Consider the following 24,677-nt stretch of genomic DNA (forward strand, 5'->3'; position numbering starts at 1 on the left):
ATCAAAGAACATACTGAAGTGGGGATTAAATGTCCACTAGTATATCTTCAGGTGTGGGTGACCTCCCTTGTTTCATTACTTCTTACTACTTATTCCTAATTTTTCCTTGTACTTAAAGTCAGTAATAAACACGACAGTTTTTGTTATGATTATAATTATTATATATTATTGTAGGTCTGGTGTTTTGTGGGTTCACACATTATTTGCCATCTTCTATCTCATTCTTACTGGTGTTTTCATGTTTTACTATATCATTCAACTGGGAAAGTATCAGAAGGAATATGTAAGTACTGTATATTAGTTGCAGGCACGTAGCAATAAAATATTTGATTGCCAATCTGTATCACACAGCATGGTAGTACGGTTGATCAAACAGTATGGTGGTACTGTTTAGTAGGGTTCTCTTCTAAAGTGATGGCACTGCTAATAATGCCATGTTTAAAAACCATCATAGAAATATCATAGTGCACCTTTCACTACTAGACAATTTGTGAATGAATTGTGCATGAAATGTTAAAGGAGCCATGAAATGATCCATGAAAATGTTTTCATGTAAATTTTCTGGGTAGTTTTTTTCCATGAATTTATACAGAAATTTGCATGAAAAATATCCTGTCCATGAAATGTTAACGTTTCATACTGTACATTGGAATCTATGAACATTCTATGAATTCACAAGGAATTCTGTATGAAACAGCAACCTATTTCATGGACGAAAATCTGGTAGTGTTTACAGAATAGCCTTACTCCATTCAGCATTGAGTATAGCCTTAAAACTGTAAAACTTACAGGCAGCCAGATATTGAATTTTAAAAAAAGAATCACCAAACATCAAGTTTTGGTCTGCTGGCCTGCCTGTCTGCCTATCACAGTCACAAGGCTAGAGGCCAAACATAGCAGCATATATGGCCACCATTTTATGCCACAATAACAAACTCACAGGTGGGATGTGCCTTTTGTATTTCTGATGAATATCTGCCTTTTAAGCTTTGCCATTCCTTTTATACATAGTTAGGAAACCATACCAAGTCATAAAATTTCTGTATTGACACTTTCCTTGAAGTAGCATACATATTTAGATGCCATGAAACTACTTGAGGTGCTAGCCTGTTTACTGTAGTATCCCTGAATAGTATCAGGTAGTAGCTAAGCTGGGCTTATTAAATGATATAATAGCAAAATCATTATTGCACATCACTAAATTTGTGCCTTTGTGCCAACCGCAGTGCATGCAATACATGAGAACATAGGTGAAAGCAAAGCGTCAAGCTTGCGAATCATCCGTATTTCTCATGGTGACTGGATTGATTGCAGAGGTGCTTCTCCTACTGTTCTTTGTTTGTAGCACTGTATATTGAGCTGCGTATTAGCCACTTCACTTTTGAGTCAGTAATTGATAGCTGGGGTGTGCGCTCAGACGAAAATATTAACTTTGGAGCCATCTTTTGATGCAGTACGCATGACTTGTGTTCACCAGTTATAATAATGTTTCAAAAAAAGTAAGCAAACTAGTATAAGGAAAAATTAGGAATTTTAAGTTTGATTAGGGATCATAGAAAGAAAGTAGAAGGTCGCCTACACCTGCAGATATACTTGTGTACATTTAATCCTTATTTCTGTCATGGGCAATGTCCACTAGTATATCTGCAGGTGTAGGTGACCTCCCTTATTCCCTACTTTTTCTATGATCCCTAAATCAAACTTAAAATTCCTAATTTTTCCTTATATTTGTATGATATTTCTATAATGGTTTTAAATATGGTATTATTAGCAACACATGTCATTGTTGGGGGGAAACCTGCGAAACAGTACTGATATCAGGCTGAAAAAACATTACCCAGTATAGTGGCACTTAAACACTATACGATATATGTATGTGCCAAACAGGCAGTTAGGGGTTTCCTAACTTAATTAACTTAATTACTGTTGTGTTGTCCTATGTACATAGTCTACCAGCTCAATAATGATACAAGAGTTGCCAGCAGTGTTAGGCAATGAAGACATTCAGCAACATTTTGAGTAAGTCTGTGTTTATTGTTTGTAGCAATGTTATTCATTTTTGCTGCCCTTAAAAAAGGTGGATTTTAGTTGAATTATCACAGCAACATTTTTGTAGTAAACTGTACTAACCAAGAGTTCTCTTGTTGTAACAAAGACACTCTAGGGAATAGGAAAACAAACTTTTCACCATACTACTGTACAGATATCGGAACAGGCTATACTGGTGTACCGAGGTTTTTGGATTATCTGATGTTGTCAATAGAATCAAAGCCAATAATTGATAGTCAATCGGACATAAAATACACCTGTATTTGCACAACACTAAAATGTAGCTATAATAAATGTGACCGTCTCAGCGAAAACTTGTCTAGTTCGCACAATCATGCATTTTGAGAAAAACGAAATTTAAAGAAATTGGGGAAATTACGCATGTAGGCAAATAAGATGGTGTGTAGGTTTAATCAATTTAAGACTTCCTTTCCTGAGTAATAGCTCGATTAAACCTTGCATATAATTTTCTTTTTAACTACTCACAGGGAGTTCAAAAATCTTTGTTTTATTTTTGTAACCCCAATGGTTTGCGCGTCATGTGCGTTTGTTTACGATGCGGTAGATGTAAACAAAATTATTGCCGTTTCTTCAACAAACTGTCTTCTTACGCCTATGCGCAAGTGACTGCAGGGCTAAAACTATACCTTGGTTGATCTGCCAATCTATGGCAAACAGTTCAAGCCAAATTCCAACTTTGTAGACTAGAAGTTATGGCTGCGAATATAAGCACCTGTAGTTTATTTTAAGTATATAGTCATTGTACAAATTGATTTCCTACTGTCTAGCGCTGTAATTCCAAAACTACTCACCATAATTGACTGAACCTTTGGTAAACCATTCCTTGGGCAATGCAGATAATGCTGAGAAAAAAAAAATTGGAGGTTGTGCGAACTAGATGGGTTTTCGCTGAGATGGTCATAAATCAAACGGTACAGTTGTACCATTTAAGTAGGGATCGTGGTGAAAGTTTCGTGTGCCACCAAAAATTCCCCCTTTAAAAATCATCCTAGAGACATTTTACATGACGAAATTCACCTTTACAGAATAGTACTAGTCCATATAATATACAATACAGCATTAAACATAACAAAACACTTACAGGTGGCTGGATACAGAATTTTTTTTAAATCGCTAAAGCTCAAATTTTAGACCCACTGCCTGACTGCCTGACTGCCTGACTGCCTTACTGATCACAGTCACAAGGCTAGTGGCCAAACAAAGCAGCGCAAGGCCACAATTTTACGTCACAATAGCAAACTCAACAGTGGAAAATGCCTTTTGGGGTTCCGACGAGTGTAGGCCCACTGCGCCTTGTCTTCTCTTTTATCTTCAATCAGGCTGTTTGTCTTCTTCATCAATGAAACCATATCAAGGTGTTAATTTTCCTTATCAACACTTTCTTTCAGCAGCATATTTAGACGCCACAGAATTATTTCAGAGCTGGATTTCAGAAGCGCTTCAGTCCCAGCGCTACTATAAGAGGTACACTAGCTAGATATCTGCAACTTCACGATTGGGATCTCGTTCGCGATAGATTCAGACCACGCCCCTCAATAAAGATGTAGGTAGACTAATAGCGATAGATCACGGAGACCCCACCTCTTAACAATGTAGCTATACTTAACTGTAAACAAGATCACCTCACCCCTTATTGGTCTAGCTAGTTGTACACCCCTTGGATGACCTGAGATATACTCTAATATAACAGTCACTCTAATACAACACTCATGTGTGATAGAACATTTACAAGTTACATTGTTCTGGTAGACATATTTTTATAAGAAAAAGAAGCAAACACAGTATAAAACATTATTGTTCTAAAGGAGACAGGTGCCCCTCAGCAACAGCAAGATCGACAGCTGCAGGCACACAGGGATGCTTGGATCTAGAACGCGATCCCTTGATGCACATTATTGAAGAGCGCAGCAAGGAGAACTCCAAACTACAGCAAAGCCAGCTCATGACTACAGATTATGGGGAATGTTTCACTATTTTTTATTGCATAGATCCCTTTAAATTAACAATTTTTAAAAAAATACTAGTATAATTACGTACAATGACATGTACATTTCATTCTATGCCTATGGCAGTGGTGATTTTGCTTCTTTTAGTCAATCCAGGCATTGGTATCCACAAACATTGTAATACACACTACTGTGAAGACTAATATACTCTTGACTTATGAATAAGAGTTACTGTAACTGCTAAGTCCGTTGATGAACATCTCACCGATGAAACAGAAATATGTATGACATAATATACTGTAGTCTGGGTTTTATGCAACAGTGTAACTGGGGTTGTTTTACAGTTTTCTAAGCGTACACCTGTACATGAGTATTGGTATATAACAGAGTATTGGAGTACTGGTACTAAACAATAGCTTGAGTTTTGTGTACAAAACAGTTGCATTGTATCATGACTGCACATTTTTAGATATGTACTGTACATTGTTATCGCATACCACTAAGTACTAGTATGTTAATTTAAAAATGAAGAAGGGATCCAAGCGATAAAATGTAGTGAAACCAGAGATGAATGATGGTATTACAGCATAGCTCGGTGGTATATTAGCAGGCCTACTTTATTCCACAGACTGGACTCATGGACTGGACTCGCGTACTGAGCTGGAAACAGCTTTTGGACAATAATCCAGGCATTATCCATCTCTTGCAACACTGGAGACACCACTATCGAGCTACAACTGCTGGTACTACTCTTCCTTACAAGTCATGACACTAGAGCGTGCACTAATTAATTAGAATACACTTACAATACATGTGTACTAGCAGTGATGCAGCGTGATAGAGACTATTGTAGCGTAGATGTTTACTACTGTTACAGCTGTTGAAATGAGCCAGTAATTATTCTTAGCAGGTAGCTAGGTAGCACCACCAGGCGAGGTGGTGGGGCTAGCAAATAAACTGACTCATCACTACAGCCCTAGCACTAGTGTTAAGTGCTGAAGCAACAAAGGAAAACATCTATGCTACATCAATAGCTTGTATCTTGCTATATCACTGCTAGTACACATGTGTCTTAAGTGTATTCTAATTAATTAGTGTACGTGCTAGTGTCATTGCTTGTAAGAAAGAGCAGTACCAGCAGTTGTAGCTTGATAGTGGCGTCTCCAGTGTTGCAAGAGATGGATACTGCCTGGATTATTGTTTAAAGCTCAGTTTGTGAGTCAAGTCCTTGGAATAAAGTAGGCCACATTGGCATGTTATAACAATGATTTTGTTCAATGCCAAAGTAGGGATTTTCCCATGGAGTTGTGCTGTAATACCATCATTCACCTTTTGTTTCACTACTTTTTATTGCTACTTCATTAATAATGTTATAGCATATTAAATATGACTGTTCTATTAGGGTGACTGTTGTATTGGAGTATCTAGAGTCAGCTTTGCACCTACCGGGGGGGATGCGCAACTATTCATTGTGCTAGCATTATGAATACAGTTAGGCCAATAATAACAGGGTGTGTCATTGTGATAGATTGTTAAGAGGTGTGGTCTCATTGCTTGATCGTTATTAATCAACCAAACAAAAAAGATCATGTTAATAGACATGGCATTGAACCTATTGTGAAGCGGTATCTACTGAGTGTAAATGCTTAAATAATTAGCAGTGTCTAAATATGCTGCTCAAGGAAAGTGTTGATAGGAGAACTTAATGCTTCGATATGGTTTCATTCCATTTAGAAGACAACTAGAGATAAAGGGAAAAACAAGGTGCAGAGGGCACACACTCGTAGGGAACCCCAAAAAGAACATCCCACTGGTCAGTTTGTTATTGGTGCGTAAAATGGTGGCTGTGTGCTGCTCTGTCTGGCCTCCAGCTTTGCGACTGTGGTCAGGCAGGCCTACACGCACGCACACAGGTAGGCAGACAAAAATTCGAGTTTCAGTGATTTTTAAAAAAATTCTATATCTGGCTACCTGTAAGCGTTTTCTTGTTTCAATGCTGTATTTGATGTTAGATGGACTAATATTATATTCCGTAAAGGTGATTTTCATCACGTAAGATGTTTCTCGGATGCTTTTTAAAGGCGGCACGCATCATTTTTGGGGGGATCCCTACATAAACAGTACAGTAGTACTGTATGATACGGTATGTACAGAATGTGCTATACCAATTGATAATGTAACACATGTAGGATAAATGTCTGCAAATAATTTCTATAATAAATATGCTATGATTCAAGTAATAAGTTTGCATGTCATATTTGTTTTCAGAGAAGCTGGTTATCATACCAAAGACATTCAGTTTGCCTATGATGTTTCCAAATTACTCAAGCTATACAATGAATAGTAAGTTTTGTGTTAACATGATATTTTGAGTACCACACATTAGAGTACCCTGTATCTAGTACATTAGTACTTGTTAGATACAAGGTTGCATGTGCAACAACTTTTTGAAGAGAAGCCTGAGTACAATAATGTGTTTCAATTACTGTTTGACGATTGTTAGCTTTAATGTTGCTTTTCAGTTGTTTAATATGAGGTACACATGACCTGTACAAATGCCATTATGTGATTATTAATAAGTAATTATGCACGTTTCGGTATAGATTAATGCTTTCTCAGGCAAAATTAATTCACAAAGATTTTACAGTTGCTTATGAATTGTGCGTCTTCCATGCAACCTAGTCACTTGTGCAGTACATACACTATTATTGCTCCATTGGTAACTAGCTTACATGTACATACAGCTACCCTGTATTATTGAGTGGTTGTTATGATTTACGTAGTACTGAGAAAAGGACACAGTTAAAGCTGGCCCAGAGTGTAAAGGATGAATGTAATACTGAAGTTACTGTTAATGTTGGTTTTGCTAACAAGATACGGGCTGTGTGTTGCTGTGCTAATTCTGGGGTAAGGATGTGTAATTTACAGTTTATATGACTGCATCTTACTGTACATAGTAAAAGTTTTAGTGTGGTTTGTTTGGGGTATAGTTTTTAAAGCACAAAACAAGTGGTTGAACCTCAGTTTCAGCATCTAGCAATAGTGTATTGTGTGACTTGCATAAAAATCAGTGCACCATGACAGTGTGATATTAGCTGGAAGCAGCAAAATGTAATTCATGCTTGTGTGTCTTGGTGTTTCCCCATCTCCTAATTGTACAGTTTTTACAGTGGAGTTGCCTTGCTGCTATGTTTGGCGGTCCACATACATACTAAGTTTGAGGTAAATCATCCCAACCATTTCCAACAAAAAGTACATACAGTGATCACAAAGTTTTTTGTTGTTGTCTTTTTACACACTGCTATAAAGCATAAACATGCACTAATCCAGTTACTTTGTTGAAATTTGACAACTTACCGGGTGTGTGGTGGTGAGACTACTAGTGCATTTACACTAGCAGTTGAGCACGGTACGGCACAGTACAGCACGGCACGGTACGCTTAATTTTGCTAGTGTAAACGGGTATCGATCCGAGCCAAACTGTTACGTGCCGGGCTCGCCTTGCCCTGCTACTTCTACCATGCTAGCTCGGTACGGCACGGCACGGTAGACAAATTGAAACAAACCATGCTATTTTCTTGGCTGCTGTGCGTAAATACGATGGCTTCTACCATGGCCAAACGTGAAACAATGTCCAGTTACCACATGCGACTTGAAATGAGCTGTCCATCGAGTGGTAGCTGCTGATATTGTCCCTCAAACGGATTGCTGGTAACTTGTACGACAGCAACAGCTTAAAACGAGCTTGAAAATGGCGAAGGCATCTCGTAGGACGATACTTTAGCCATCACGTGCTTATGTATAAACTTGCCCAGCACGGTTATTTCCTTACCAATGTAAACGTGTACTTAAAACGTAGCGTAGCGTACCGTGCTGTACCGTACCGAGCTGGAGCTACTAGTGTAAACACACTATACATGTATACTGTAAACATAGGCCATAAAATGCTTGTATTTATAGGAACACATGTATGTACAATGTAAGTGCAGCAACACATCTATACATTATTGTTATTGTATGTGCATGCATTCACCCTCTATGTAATGCAACATCATAGGTGAATGCCAGGGTGTATTATGGAGATGAGTGTACGCGATTGCAAGAAGAATTAAAGATAGAGAGGGTAGAAGTTAATCAGAAGAGACTACCTTTGTTGTTTGTTACCATGGAATCTCAATTAGAAGCTGCTGGGTATGTAAGACACAGTGTACGCACAAGTACCTAATACAGATTGATGTATTTTGTCCCAGACTTTAGTACATGTGACCTGATCTCAAAAATCCAACATGCTCACTGAAGCAGTAGAAATACAATTTACAGATTATTTTAAAAAGGCAACTGACTAGTGACCGTCAACTGGCTTGTAATGGGCAACTGGCTGGTGACCAGCAACTGACTAGTGACCATGCAATTGGCTGGTGATTTGGAAACTGGCTGGTGACTAGCAACTGGCTGGTTATGTTAAAAATTGTAAATTTTTGAGCACTTGTTTTGCAAGGGGGTCATCTGCACCTGCATCTACAGTATGTATTTCAGTCATGGCTGTATAGCCTGACTACTTTTGTTGTAAATTGTAACAGCCTAGTCAGGCTTTCCATTTGAGATTGTGTAGCAGCCAACAGCCCATCTTAGCAGGTACTTTAGCTTTTCCTTGGTACGTAGGTGTACAGTAGCTGAAGTGCAGCAGTAACCACGTTTATGCCCAGGAATGTCAAACATGGTGAGCCACTCTCACAGGTGAATACACTTCCTGGGAGATGGTATGTCCCTCAATGGTCAATGCAGTATGTCCTGTTGAATTATTTGTTATCTTGCCCCAAGCCTCTGATATACAGTACATGTACTCTTGATGTAAGCCATTACTGGGAGACCTACGTACATACGTAAGAATTGAAGAGGTGAGGTCTGACAGAGTTACACACACACATGGGGTGGGGGAGATGGTCAGATCCCCCAAGCCAAACACCAACAGCCAATGTTTTTTTTTTTGGCTTTGGGATTATTATTATTATTATTATAGGCATGATAGCTGGGTGATGGTCTCCCATATGTTTTAAGCATCTTTTATTGTAATGATCAGTGTAACTTATAAATAACTTATATAACTACTACAGCTTATAACTTATATAGCTACACTGTACATGTGTGGTTACAGGTACAGTATGCAAGTAATGTGTAATACCTTAAAACTTCTTACATTTATTTTGTAGTGTTACTGATGGATATCGATTGTGTAAACATAAATCTACATCAAGTTTATCAGATGCACTGTTATCGGATAGTTGGAGAGTATCTATGGCCCCTTTCCCTACCGACATATTGTGGTATGTTCTGTGTGTGTGTTGAATTTTTATTTACAAATGTGCACTTCTGTAAAATGTGCACTGTTGTAAACAAGCCACACTCTGCTATCTATCTTTGCTCTAAGTCTTGTGATCCTATTGAATATTTTGAAGCTGACTGTATTAGAGCTAACTCAAAACTGTATTAAAGTAAACCGTATTTGTAGCTGTGCTATGTAACATGCTATCAAACTAAATGACTCAGCTCCTTGATGTGTTATTTACAGTACAGCAACCTACAGTAAAACTATTGCATATAGCTACATTCACAACTACTGTATCAGTGAAACTACTGGTAACAATAAACTGTTGTCAAGTTTTACAGCCAGCGTGTTTGTGTGTCACTGTTGCCCAAGGGGTCTAATACTAGCTGGAATCCTGTACAACATGTTTAGAATCCCATATGGAAATTGGAAAATCGAATCTTACTATTTTTGCATAATCTCAGTTTATCAATGTACAGTACGTTAGGTAGTTCATAGTATTTGTAAGATCAGTTTTGAAATCCAAAATATTGGTAATCACAAGCTGGAATCTTGGTTCATAATCTAGAATCTTTTGCCAAAAAGTTGCAGATTTGTAATCTCATACAGTGTTGGGACTCCTCGCTGTTGCCATTATAGTACTAACCATCACAGCTTCACCATGTCTGTTTTGTGGCTATATGCAAGCTTTTTCACTTCAAATCATGGTTGTAATAAAGCGTTGTTGCTTTGTGGCCAGTTGTAATAAAGCTTGTTGCTTCATGGCTAACAGGCTCTAAAGATCTCCGTGATAAATGAAAACTTGTGAACCTTTGGACATTAAATACCAACTGCTACAATACAAAATGGTGTTTCTGAAACAAAATAAGGCATTGATTCAGCTGGCAATAACCAGCTTGACCATACCGGTACATGCAGTTAGGAAGGGGAGTGATACACAGGCTCTCACATTATGTAGACAAGGCCATTAAATTCATGCCAAGTCAGCAGTCAAAGATAAAAATTTTAAATCCACACAATCAAAAACTATAAATATTTGTTGCCAATTTTCACAGGAAGAAGTTCTAGTCACAGGTCACAGTTAAGTCTTTGGCTAGTCAATACTTTGACTGTGATCACAGATCTTACAACGCTTGCTTACATGACATGCAAACATTCTACAAAAAAATTTACCTTAGCAACAGACTTCTGCTTACTGGTGGACAATGGTCAGACAATAATAATAATACTGTACATTGATAATGCTATGTTATCTTTTTGATGTGTATGTGCCAAATAGTGTAACACGTATGTATAGCATTATATATTGGTATGTTGTAGGGAAAACTTATCAATTTCTAGAATCTCATGGTGGATAAGATGGATTGCATTAAATTTCTGTAAGTTTATGTGTATGTAATTATCCTTGTATTAAGAAACAAATGAAGTGATCACCAAATATTTGCTGTACGGACTATAGTTTAGTTTCTGGTTCCCTGCATAGACATTTTTTGTTGAATTGCACAATCGCCATACAGTGGAAGTCAAAAGTTTATAATTTTCTTATACTATTGAAAGGATTTTGTGTCTTGTAAATGCTCTTTGCTTTATACATCAACCATGTCTGTCCCTATAATTCCATTTACTGAATGTGCACCACATTAAAGTTTAAATTAAAAAGATGCCTGGTCCAGGAACATAAAATTAACTTTTGCACAGACATACCTGCTTATCACACCCATCACTTGGTTGTTAGGAGACACTACAACAACCCAGGAGGGTGACCAACTCCTTTTCAATTGAGGTTCTTTTCCCGCAACTGACAGTTAAATTAGAGGAAGAGTGATGGGGAGGGGACAACTTCCTGTTCTTCCCACTTTGGCAGTGCCCCCTTACATTTTGATTTGCTCACAGAACTGATGTAATTCATTTTACTCATTTGCCAACTTGCTTTTACAGTAGGATTGTACTACAGGTCATGCAACAAGGGAATATGTGATTGGATCTGCTAGAACCCCACATGTTAACACATTTTTCCATTTTAGTATGTTTTCTTTATCAGATAGCTAAAGGAATGGTCACCTGAAGTTTAAGTTCTAGAAGCCAAGAATTTTCAAAGTAACAGTGCTACAAAATGGTGCTAACAGAAAAATGGATTTGTACAGTGACGATATGGAAATAAACTACGGTTGCTTAATTAAATGGTCATACAGAGGTAACTTACAAATGTATTCTTCTACCGAGATGCAACTTATAGTACGCTATTAGATTTCCACAAACAGCCAAATCCATTGTTGGTACACTAAGTTTAGTCTTCCAGACTCTTCCTGAACGTAAAAATGTGAGAAAAAGCTAATAGTGAACCGCTTGTCCAATGGGAGGCAGACTAATGCTCATACTGTATCTTCCATCACTTTGGGAGTGCTCACACAAAGAAAAGATTTCTGGACTTCTCTCGTTATAGGAATCACGATGCTCTCAAGATTTTTGTCGTTAGCAACTTCCTTCATTGTGAAAGAATGCTCAAAAAATTTGCTAGGGCTTTTTAAAATAAATTTTGATATTTCACCCATTGCAATTATTGCATTCTACTGTAATATTGAATTTGCACTAATGTATGGGATTCTTGCAGATCTGGTCACTGTATTCTTGGTAGTGTATCAGGTAAAGATACAGTACTTTAATAGAGCAGTCACCTACTGTAGCTACTCTAATAGAACATTCAGCAAAAACATTATAAAAGTTAGATCTGCTATCCTGTAATACTGTATGTATACATTCTTAGTTTGGACATTTTGTAGCTTGTAATACTATACTAGATTAATAAAAATTGAAAATTTTAAAAGGAGATTAGGGATTGCTGGAAAAAGCCATGAAATTGCTGGGTTGGTATTGTAAACCACAATTCCTATTTTGACTTTGTCATTAAACCTTAGTTACATCCTCCGTCATTTTGAAATAGTTAAAATAAGGGTTTGTGGTTTGCATTACCACCCCAGTAATCCTTTCTTGTTTCATGGCTTTTTTCAACAATCCCTAATCTCCTTGTGAAATTTATTTTTATTCATCTACAGGTTGTTTGTGTACTTTTATTAATCCAGTAATGAATAATGGATTTGTTTTATTGATAATGAAGACTGTTGTGAATAGTGTAATTTTGCATCAATATTTCAATACACACATGATATTATCAAATTGCAGTGTGCATACAGAGTCTCCTAGTATTAGCTGGAATTTAGCTACATTATTAGTAGCTAGTGGTCAATTCAGTGCAAGGATTGTTGTAATCAGATTTGCACTTGATTGCATTATTAAAGTATTTACATGACTGCTCTATGAGAGTATTTGAATAACCTGCCCACATACAATAATGACGGAGTGAAAAAAATCCGCATTGCAATGAAGTCTTCAGCACAGATTACGTTTCTTGGCCTATATTGAGTTTAATAAGGACTGATTTATTAGCAATAAGCAGCCTACACCAGAAAACCTAACTCTGAGTGCAATGTATGGCTTCTCATACATAATGGCATGATGGCAACAAGAAACGGTCCGGTTTGGGCTGTTTCCATCTGAAAGCAAAATCAAAAAATAATTTGTGGACATGCACAATGATCCATTCAGCAAGCCTTGCTACTTTTTATCCCAGGATTCTCAGGATTCTCCTTGTAAACTTCTTTATGCTTGTGAAAGAATAATAATAATACTGTAATATTATGAATAATAAAAATTTGAACAAAATGGCAAATTTCAGTTTTGTCTGAAGTACTCTTACTGTTTCCTTTTCACTTGACACTTACTAGTGGACCTATGTATACGAACCACTAGAGGGTTGTTTTCAGTTGAAGAATGATTTTCAAGTTAGTTTTTAGGTGTATGTTCTATTAGGATTCTTCGCAAGGATAAAACTTGAGTGATCCCTATTATTAACCCACTATCGTGGTTCATGATTAAACAAGTTGATGTTGTGTTACTTCTAAAACCTAGGCACCCAGTAAATACTTGAATTAATCAACTCTTCATCAATTAAATTAACCACACAGCGTGCTTGTTTTGTAGCAATACATTCAGTATACTAAAAATGTATATTTCATAATTCACCAATCACTTGTGACCGAATTTTGGAAAACCGTCGATATACGCACAAGAGTACTTTTGTAATAAAGCGCATTTAAAAACTGGGTAAAAAATGCAAGCTCCAGAAAAAAAAAATTATGCAAGTTTTTATCACCTCACTGGTGGGCGAATTAAGCCTCCAATGGATAAATCCTGGGCATCATCGTGTTTGCTTGTTCATAGGGAGTACAAAAATCTTTGTTTAATCTCCATAAACGAAAGGATTTCAAAGTTACAGACGTTTGTTTATGTTGCGGTGACGAAAGAATTTGCCAATGATTGTTTTTCAGTGAATTTGCCTTCCTTCTCGAACACAGAAGCATGCCTGGGGAAAAACCTATACCTTGGTGGATGCACAAATTCATGGCGAACACAATGAGTGAAGATTCAATTCCGTACGTCGTCATATCAGTAAAGTATGATGGTTTATGTAAGCGCCTGTAGATTCTTTTCTCGATAGCTTTTGTGCATATCAATTTATTTGCTCGTCCGGCTGTCTAGTGCTGTATTTCCAACGCTGCTTAACTTAGGAAGCTAAAACGTGGCTAGTCCATTCCTCTGTCCCTGTAGAAAACATAGAACAAATAAAATCCATTTTAAAAATTGTGCAGATATCAACGGTTTTCTAAAATTAGGTCACATTTTGTAATGCATCAATTACATTGCTATGCAGCGTAACTTGAGCAAACCATTTTAAACCACAAATTAATTACGCACAGAAGTATTGTTTTTTGCCTATTGTGTTTTCATTTGCAAATTCTCTACGTAAAGCCTTATGGCTGCTCTTAATTTTACAAAGGGGGCATGTACCTCCTTTAAACTCAAGAAGATACACCATTCCTGGTAGCTTACGAGGCATATGTTACATTGTTTTTCAGTTGTTGTACAGTACGCCTGTTACAGTATGTATGCTAGCCCCTAGTGAACTGTTTCAACTGGTTTCAGTTACTGGCCACACCCCTTCAAATAAATGTAACGAATACAGAAAGTTGGGCTTTAATACAGTACATGTAGGTTAAAAGCCTATATTCATTGAACGAAGGTTATTTTCTGTAGCTTAAAGCCTTTTTGTTCACATGGATGTTGGACAGATACACAGATACACGGTTTTTGCCAAACCAATTTCCTTAAACCAGGTGTGCCCACAGGCGGAGTTCCCACAACCAGCCTTTGGCTGGTTGTGGGTGAGTACCTGGTTTAAAAATATCAATTATTAAAAAAAATGTACAGGGGGGTATGCATAAACAGGTGGATTGACCTATTTCAAATTCCCTCATTTACTGATGTATCTACATGTAATTATTAATAAGTGTACTGTGCAAATACACTTTAATTTATTGCATGGGTATAAATTTTGTAGGTTTGCTTGCCTTTTTATTCTTTTTTACAACTCCAACAACTTTGCTATACAGTTTGGACAGTTTAAGAGTAAGATTTCATGATGCTACAAATACATCATCGGTAAGTACAGAAAATATCTGTTATTATTGTACAGTGCATGTACAGTTTGTACAAAAGTGCTGCCTTAATAAAGGTACAAAATTCAGGGATTTAAAAGTGGGATCCGGTGAAACAACGTCAGTGATATTATATTGTCCATCAAATTTTCATACTGCAAATGGGTGGCATTGCTTCCTGTGATTTATTTCCTTCTGGTTGTGTTTGTGGTGGAATGTGACCCTTGCATTGTATGTGGAGCTCTGGTAAACTACAACTGTTATTATTTGTGTAAAACCATCGCACAGGGGGTGTACGAACCTTCAGTAAACTACAACTGTTGTTTTCCATGGCATGGTTTTTATCACTAGGCAAATAAATAAGGTAGTGTCATAATCTATAATTGTAATCTGTTGAATCACACTAAGGTTTCCATATTACGTAGTAATTTTGTACATGATGTACTGTATATGCATTATTAGTTTGTTGCTGCAACTGCTGTGGTAGGTGAAAAGCCACGTCTTTTTATTTATTTATTTATCTAGGACTGGGTCACATACAATCAAGTACATACACCAATGCAACAACACCCTTGTGATGCTATGTATGACAAGGTACTGAAGGCACGATCAAAATATAATTAATTCAATATGGCACAAACAACACAATAGTGCCATTTTAACTAGAGGCCACCAGTAGCTAGATGCCGGTACGTCATTGGTGTGGCAATGGCACGATGATGTGTACACAGTATATGTGACTGTCTCAGCATAAACCCGACTTGTTTGCACAAACACATTGAGAATATTGAAATTTAAAAATTATTCCTAAAATTATGGGAAAAGATACAGTGTATGCAATTTTTTATCAGGCCAGTACTTAAAGAAAGAAGACTCAAATCAATACTATCTTATTTGCATGCTCATGAAGAGTTCAAAAATTTTTGTTTCGTTTGTGCAGCTCCAACGGTATGCGTGTTACTTGCATTTGTTTATGATGCGGTAAACTTAAACAAGATCGTCATCATTTCTTCTACCAAACTGCCTTCATACTGTGTATCCGTATGCGCAAGTGTCTACATGGGTAATACTATACCTTGGTTGATGTGCTGATCCATGGTGAACATTTTAAACCAAATTGCAATGTTGTATACTAATCCAAACAGAAGTTATGGCTGCAAATGTAAGCGCCTGTGGTTTATTTTCAATATAGCGGCTGTACAAATTAGTTATCTTGCTCCTCCTACTGTCTAGCACTATAATTCCAAAACTACAGATAATGCTGAGGGAATATATTATTTTAATTGTGCAAACTAGTCGGGTTTTTGCTGAGACGGTCACATATATGGATGCAAACATACAGCAGAGAGCTATACATTATTGTACTATTTTATGCAGCAATATATTATTGGCAACATCATTGAAGATGGTATTGGCAACATCAATGAAGATGGAAATTATTCAGCTATGTAGCCATTATACAGCACAGTATCAACTAGAGGTCACCAGTAGATACATGCCCAGTAGCTACAGTAAATGCTGTACATCAGTGGTGTGGCAATGGCACAGTGATGTACACACACTATATTTGCATACACAACTTGCAGGAAATGCACAATACTTGTAGTAGTTAAGAGTATGCAAGCCAAGTGAGCCAGATAAAGGAAGACAGCCAAGTCAGCCAGAGCCTAGTAAGCCAGGTGAAGGAAAAATGTACAAGCAAACATTAAAACATATCATGCTGTTTACAATACATTTACAAACAGACAGCCAAGCCAAACAGCTAGATGGGAGGGATGAATAAATAAATACATACAAAGTTTTACAAACATGCCACTATTAATCTTGTTCCTCGTCTTGTGCAGCTGGCATGGCGAACTTCCTTCTTATTGCTGTTGGGCGTGGCCGCCTTAATTACCTGTTTTGTAGTGTGCGTTATATGGAATGACATGGCTTTTCAGTCACCAGCATGAAAATGAGTAAGCATTATACACATGTGCCTTTGTTCTCTATGGTGATTCTATCACTGGTTAGTGCATGTCTGTATACCTTGTAGTTTTCACGTAAATTAATTAAATAATTAATTCATTCATTATTTATGTTGTAATTTTGACCGCATTTCTTATTATTTTTAGTACTTGGTTGTATAATAAGGCTTTTCAGTACAAGTGCTGAACGTCCTCGAACCTGCAGCCATCTGATTAACACTAGAATGCTTACAAGGGTCTGCCAGGCAGTCAGGATGTTTTCTCCATGTAAATTTCATGTATACGTATCCATAGGAACTCTAGAGAGCAACTTATTATCTCAAAGTACTCCATGTTGAACCAAATGGATGTTAGTTTATTTGTTAAGGCTTTACAGCACAAGCGCTGAAGATCTGTAGGACTCCTGGTCTTGACCCTAAGTGACATGGCATAGTGAAAAAATCATGAGTGAGCCCCACACTAGTGGAAAGTTTTGTTGCGCCAATGTAGCCCACCCTTTGTCAGTTAATTCATAGATTGCACATTGATGGCTTCTTGTTTAATTTTGTTTCATGCCTTTTTACATTTGAAGTGAGTTGGCTCTTTTCTTCAATTATAACACTGTGTAATGTCAAGATTTAGGGGTATTACGGACATTCTCCTCAGAATGCATGCTTACGTATTATACAGTATGGTAGTACTGTTTATTAGGAATCATGGAGTTTTGGGCTTTCTTGTCCTTCAAAATCACCTGAAAACCAGCCCCACTTTTCCTTTGAAACAACTTGGCAATGTTGGTTAGGCCTAACCAAGTCCAAAGATGCCTTCAGAGTGAACCCATATCTTTCCAACAAGTTTCTATGGGATAAAAAAAATCCTATTTAACTCTCTCACCGCCACAACCGCCATATGGCGGTTTTGATTATAAACGCCTGTAACATCACATTCTAAATACTCTGTAACTTCAGTCGAACGCTTTAGTAGTCCCTGTGCTTATCCTGTAGTGGGCACGCCCTAAGTGAACAGGAACAGGGATAACTGGTTTCTCGCGCACTATTGCACGGTTAGATGATGCATTCGTGTACTTTCATGAAGTTGATAACAAGCGTTGTAGATGATTGCTCGACGTGACAATGGCACTACTAATAAAGAGAAACAGTAAGGAGAGGGATTATATAGGTTGGAGTGGCGTGTTGCTACTTTTGTACGCCTCAAAACAGTGACCTCATGCTTGTGTGTACATGCGCACTTGCTCAATGCTGGAAAACTGGACTTAGAGATAATCGCTTCAACTGTAAACAGGTTAGTGATGTTTATTGTATTATTATAAACAGTGCTAGCCTGTAAAGTAGTGAAATTCACGTTTGGTTTCACTTAGATCGATTTTCATACTTTAAAGTTATATAATGGATTTGTGGTTGCTCTTGTGTAAACAACAACTTCATAATCGAATTCCTTGTTCTATAGCGAGTAAATTGATATACAGTTTTATAGGATTACATGGTATGGTGTGTAAGTTATAGCAGTTTAGAAACAGTAGATTGGAGCCTCTACAAATTTGGCGGTGAGGGGGTTAACTCAAGAAGTGTCACTGCTTATGGATGAATAGTGTAATAGCTACCACCACAGCTACAGAGGAGCTACCGCAAAGTAACACCTTGCATTGTCAGCAAAAAGAACTGGGACATAAACAAAGGTAAGTCCGTGATACGTGTAGTGTATGTATTGCAATTAGTGAAAAGGCATGTTTTGGGACAAAGCGACATCAAACAGTGAAATAGTCAAGCCTGTAGCCTTATCCATTGTTGAATTATACTTGTCTGAAGGAATCAAGTTAGTTATTCAGTAAGTTACTGTTCTTTGTTTGTATTGCTGTGTAACGGGCAAAACATACAGTAGCTGAAGATGAAGCGTAATGGCCGCTGCACTTTTCAGTAATTGATTGTTTGGGCAAACGTTCAGATGCAAAATATTTTATGGCATGCCTGCATGGTGCCGTTCTTTTTTTTCTTTTTTTAATACAGTATGCGTGGGTTCACTAGTCATGACTATCTTATAAGAAGTAGAAGGAAAGATTAGAGGTCAAAGAATAAAAAGAGTAGTGAAACAAGAGAGGTTGCCAGTGTTGGGAGTAACGCGCTACTTATGTAACGCGTTACGTAATATTATTACTTTTGTGGTAACAAAGTAATATAACGAAATATGCTATGAAAACAGGTAATATAAGGCAAGATACTTTACTTACAAACGTAACGCGTTACCTAAGTAATATAATTACTGTAATATTACGTATTATTAAAAGTAACGAAGTTACTAATCTCGTTAGTAATCCTCTGAGTAACGCCTAACCACAATGAAGTAACAAGGCCTACTGAATGAAGCTTATTCACTAGCTTCTTACTTATAACCAAGGTTTGCACATTGTCCAACAACGCAATCATGTCACGTGATAAGGTGGTAGTTTCACACGTGACAGCTTAAGGCTGTGGACACAAAGTAATATAATATGTAATATTATTACAGTTACTTTATTTTATGGGTAATATGTAACTGTAACTAAATAGTTCTGTTGCAAGTAATATGTAATATGTAACTAGTTACTTTTACAAAGTAACTTGCCCAACACTGGAGGTTGCCTATATATACCTACAGATATGGTACTGCTCAAATGTAATGTCATCTCACAAGAGTGTAAACAATTTAAGAACTTGCTAATTAAAATGCATAGCATCTGTTACTTGCAAGCGAAATGGGTGTCACAGCCACGCCCTTTAATCAGCAAGTTTTTTATCACTCGCACTCTCGTGAGACAACGTTGCATTTGAGAGGTACATACAGTAGTGTTGCACCGATAAGAGATTTAGCTGATTATCCGATTAGCCGATACTTCAATTTTGATTATTGCCGATTCCGATAACCGATCTGATTATTGAGGGAACTCTAATAATGACACTTTTCTGTTACATAGATGTGAATACATGTTACATTTATCAGTTATAAAGAGGTAGTTGACAATGAAAACAATATAAACAAATGTTAGGTAATAATACGCTTACATTAGACAATAGTACAAGTTAGATGATTCACAACACAAGCCATCAATACTGACCGCTAGTCATCACCATAGTTGTACTGGCCTTTTACCAACCGAAAGTTTTTGTTTATAAATAGTAACATCTCTGCTCTCTCTGGTGCCAGCCGGTTACACTTTTCATCATAAATGTCTCCTGCAACTGAAAATAGTCTCTCAGATGCAACTGACGTTGGTGGAGCTGAGAGATAATGTCTTGCTAACTGAGGTAACTGTACAAATCGATGCTTATTTTCCTTCCACCAGATGAATGTGTTGGATTTATGAAAATCAATCAGAGGTTCTCTGAGGTATCGTTCCATTTCTGTCACGGAAGAGCTGCCTGTCACCATAACTCCTGATTGCTCAAGAATTTCTGTAAAGCACTTTAAAATAGCTGGCTTTAGGCGCTTTGGCAAAGGTTCTTGGCTTTGTGTTACCTCTTCTAAATCATCAGAAATCTCAGCAATACACCCATCAAGCATCTTGCAAAATAACTTGTCCTTGAATCAGGGATCTAGTAAAGTAGCAATGGCCAATTCCTTGTGTGATTCAACATCTTTGTAACGTCTGTTTAGTGAGGCAAGCATTTCCTTTTTCATTGTCTTCACACCTCTATCGTCATCATCAGCCTGTTCAAGTGACAATCGGAAAGCTCTACTGAGTGGAATGATTAAGGATACAGATGCTGCACAGATAGATCTGTCATTTCCTCAACCATGCCCAACACTTTAACTACCTTTGTAGCTACATCCAACTGAATTGAGGTACAGTGGCACAACATCACAATATTCACTAGCATAGGTAGCCAATGCCATCTTCTGTTCAATAAGTACCTGCAACATATAAAGGGTACTATTCCAACAAGTTGGCTCATCACGCTTTAGACGATGTACAGGCAGCTGTAAATTTTCCTGTATTTCTTTTAGTTGACCATATGCTAATGGTGAACGCTTGAAATGGCTAACAATATGGTGAGCACTAGCTACAGTACCTATTGCAATCTTTTGTGAAAGCATTCCATCATGCACAATTAGCTGCAGCGTGTGCCCAAAACAGCCAAGGTATGAAAATGATCCATCCTTCATAGCCTTAATCATGTTTGCAACATTATTCCTTACCATTAAATGTACTTGACTCTCTTTGATTTTCATTTAGCTAACATTCTCTTGTAATGCTCACACAGTACCTCACCTGTGTGAGATCCATGAATTGGCTCTGCATGAAGCACAGCCGATCTTCTTTCAAACAAATCAGAAAACCAGTTTGCTGTAAGGCTTAACAGGCTATCACTGCTAACATCAGTGTACCAAATATCAGTGGTAAAACTAAACCATACTACCTCTTTCAATAGCTTTTGTACCTCATTCGTAAGTCCAACTGCTATTCTGGGGATGACAACTTCTGTAACATACTTCCTGCTTGGCACTGAATAACAAGGCTCTAATTGCTGCATAAGCCAAAGAAATCCAACATCCTCAACTAAAGAAAACAGATGGTTGTCTAATGCAATCATCTCGCCCATTTTCTTTGTTACTTTCTGTGCACATGGACTGTTTATACCCCATTTCTTTAAACTAGTACTGCCACGGCAATCCTCCAGCAACTGTTGCTTCCTGCTCGGCTCCTGTGATTCGGAAGTCTCTACTTCGGCAGCCTTTTCTGCTTCATACTTTTTGTATTCATCGACGTGTTTCGCTTTACAATATTTGTCGTGTTAAAAGTCTTACTGTTCTTTCCTCCTCGTGAAACTTCAGCTTTACAAGTGTTACACTCCGCAAAGTGAGCATCTGGTTTAACAGTAAAATAATACCATATTGCTGATTTCTTCTTGGATGCTGCCATTTCCAGTAGTCATTCGACATGCAGAATCGACACACGTGTCTGAATTCCAATGCATGATAAATGGCTTAAGAAAGTTCTAGAACATGCATGCGTGTTTACGCATGCACAGAGCCAAACATTGGCATAATCACTTGACCGATTCCGATAATCAGCAAAACCCTATTATAAGCCCGATTCCAATTAGTTGGCCGGTGATCGGTGCAACACTAACGTACAGTATACTAGACATTTGTGGTAATAGAGAAGTAGAGATTAAATGTCCATTAGCATATCTGCAGGTACAGGTATAGGCAACCTCTCTTGTTTCACTACTTTTTGCTATTCCCTTGTATCACTCCTTTATTCTTTCTACCCTAATCTACTTAAAGTTTTTAATTTTTCCTTCTACTTGTAATATTTAACTCTTGGTGATGGGTAGAGCATACATACAGGAGCCAAAAATGAAGCAAATTGCTACAGTATGTTACTAATTGTGGTAGGAATATTAATAGTTACATACATATGTGCGTATGTTGGGTCTGCATTCATACAGTACTGTATGTACGTATTTGTCTATATTTCTGCAGAGTATCTATACTTTCTCACCAGTCGTGACGACATATACTCCAATACTATTGCAATTATTGTTTTCTTCACTTATGCCATATTTGGTTGCTTACTCCACCTATCTTGAATCTCATTGGACAAAGTAAGTCTACAGTATTCACACACAGTATGTGCACTGTGACAATTACTGTAATATCAATGCACACTTACTGTATGGTGTGTGCTAGAATTATTTATGTATGGTTGAATGCAGGGAGTATTCTACATATGTAGATCTCAGGTTGTGTGGGTCCTAGACACTTACCTTTTTGTAAATTGTAAGTTGTGTGGCATCAAGTCACGAATGAACTGGTCCAGTCTTTTTTGCATGCTGAGTAGTAATTTATAGATTGAATAACACTGCAACTTGGATACTATGATACTATGTATGCTATAGTTATATGGACATCTTATTTATTGGCACAAGTCTGAGGTGAAGCTGAGGATGAGTGTTAATAATTATGATATTCTATGACTGATGTAATATAACCAGTTGGCTTATATATCCAAGTAAAATATTGTGGTAGTTTGATGTAATGATTTTTGGATTATTTTTTATGCATATGCTATTTGCAATAAACACTTGTTTTGTTTGTTAAAAACAATGGACTGTATGTTAGCTATTGCCAGGTAATAATTACTGCCTGGTAATAAATACAGTTCTGGTCAATAATTACCAGTAAATTCATTTTTTGAAGTATGGCGATAATTGGGGCATATATTCAATTGAGCCGTTGTGTCTGTGACACAATGTCATTCTTGTACTTTGATGTGCGGTTTACACTGATTGTTCAATGGTAAATTGTAGGCAAACAAACATGTATATAAAGCATCATAGAACAAGGAAAGATGCATACACCTGCATGGGACTGTTCTAGTGGATGTTTAATCCCTACTTCTGATCCTTATTTTGTCCCCACTTCATCATATTATGGTGTTATCTGCTTGTTATTGTGGTCCTTACTAGCAGCATGTACGTAAATACTTACTAGCAGCATGCACTAACTGTAAACATAGGTTAATTTATGTAAAAATGCTGTTTCAAAAAAGCAAAATGGCACTAGACATACATGTAGTAAGTATTTGAGTGTGATACAGGATGTATGTTACAGTATCTGTCATGATTCGTTTTCATACGTACTGTGTTAACCAGTACAGTCATGTACACTGTAGATTGTATGATGGGAATGTAAGTGTTTGACTTGCACTACTTTTTTGTGTAGTACAGCTCAAATCCAACTTCGCATACACATGGTGAAAAATGAATACGGGAAACTGTGTAGCTTACCATATAAATGGTATTACATGTCGCCCATCATGTGACATTTAGCTGCATGCATGCATTAGTGCATAAAGTGTCCAACATGCGTGTAGTGTACAGGGCTTATTAATATTGAAGTTTATTACTTGACATACTGTATAACCAAGTGCATGTATCAACGGGACAACTTATCAGCAGGGCAAGCCATACAGTGTATAGCCAGCACACTGTGTTCAAGAGAATGTACAGTGACTACTCCCAGCGGTATAATATAAGTACCAGTCATACTATATAGCATGCAGTACTGTGCAATTGCATTATAGTACAGATGGATTTCTAAGGTACTGTAACTGTAGAAGTGACTGCTACAATAGGCCTTTTCATTTTTTTTAGAAGTATTCATTAACTTTGTATGGTTTCTTAATTGACTGCTGGAGTACATTATGTCAACCGAAATACCACAACCTCAATAGGCTCCTGTACATTTTAGCCCTTTCTTATAACTGTGTAACCATACACCAGTGATATGCCCAGGTTTAGAATAGTAGTGGCTACAAGAGACACGGTTGGGTCCAGAAATGTAGTGTGGGACCTTAACTTTGTGTGTCAGAGGTGAATCTGTAGTGGTTGTTGAGTGATAGTGGTGGCTATTTTATTTGAGTGGTGGTCAGTACCGACCACTGTGGGCACATCCCTGCATACCCATAACCTAATAAACAGTATACTAGTAAATAGACCAAAGCCTGCTCTACAAGCTGGTGGTGAGCTTCAATAGACTTAATGCATTTTTGACCTTTTAAAAAATTCTGTGGTTGTGTAACCATACCGTATATTCCAATAAACAATGTACTGTTAAATAGACCATAGCCTGCTGGTGGTGGTCTGGGATTAATCTGTCAAGGCAATCTTGTGTAGTGAAAGTTAATTGATTTTATGGGCTAATGATGCTAACATATTGTTAAAAACCATGATTAGTAAGTTCGCTACTACCTAAAGTGTTAATTTACATTATAAAGAAGAGTCCTTACCAGTTTATTGTATTGTTAAATCTATCTCTTTGCACCAATCATATATAT

General features: G+C 37.3%; 1 protein-coding gene across 1 annotated transcript in view; it reads left to right on the forward strand.

The window, feature by feature from the left end:
• LOC136259196 (calcium permeable stress-gated cation channel 1-like) overlaps window positions 1-24,677 on the forward strand; it is a 132,282-nt gene that overhangs the window by 25,815 nt on the left and 81,790 nt on the right. Inside the window, exons 7-15 of the mRNA XM_066052678.1 lie at window positions 175-283; window positions 1,949-2,019; window positions 6,285-6,359; window positions 6,800-6,923; window positions 8,074-8,207; window positions 9,227-9,340; window positions 10,663-10,721; window positions 14,798-14,898; window positions 22,322-22,443. Coding sequence (XP_065908750.1) covers window positions 175-283; window positions 1,949-2,019; window positions 6,285-6,359; window positions 6,800-6,923; window positions 8,074-8,207; window positions 9,227-9,340; window positions 10,663-10,721; window positions 14,798-14,898; window positions 22,322-22,443 — 909 coding nt within the window. The remainder of the gene's footprint in view (window positions 1-174; window positions 284-1,948; window positions 2,020-6,284; window positions 6,360-6,799; window positions 6,924-8,073; window positions 8,208-9,226; window positions 9,341-10,662; window positions 10,722-14,797; window positions 14,899-22,321; window positions 22,444-24,677) is intronic.

The sequence above is a fragment of the Dysidea avara genome, chromosome 1 (assembly GCF_963678975.1).
Source record: "Dysidea avara chromosome 1, odDysAvar1.4, whole genome shotgun sequence".
NCBI classification, from domain to species: domain Eukaryota; kingdom Metazoa; phylum Porifera; class Demospongiae; order Dictyoceratida; family Dysideidae; genus Dysidea; species Dysidea avara.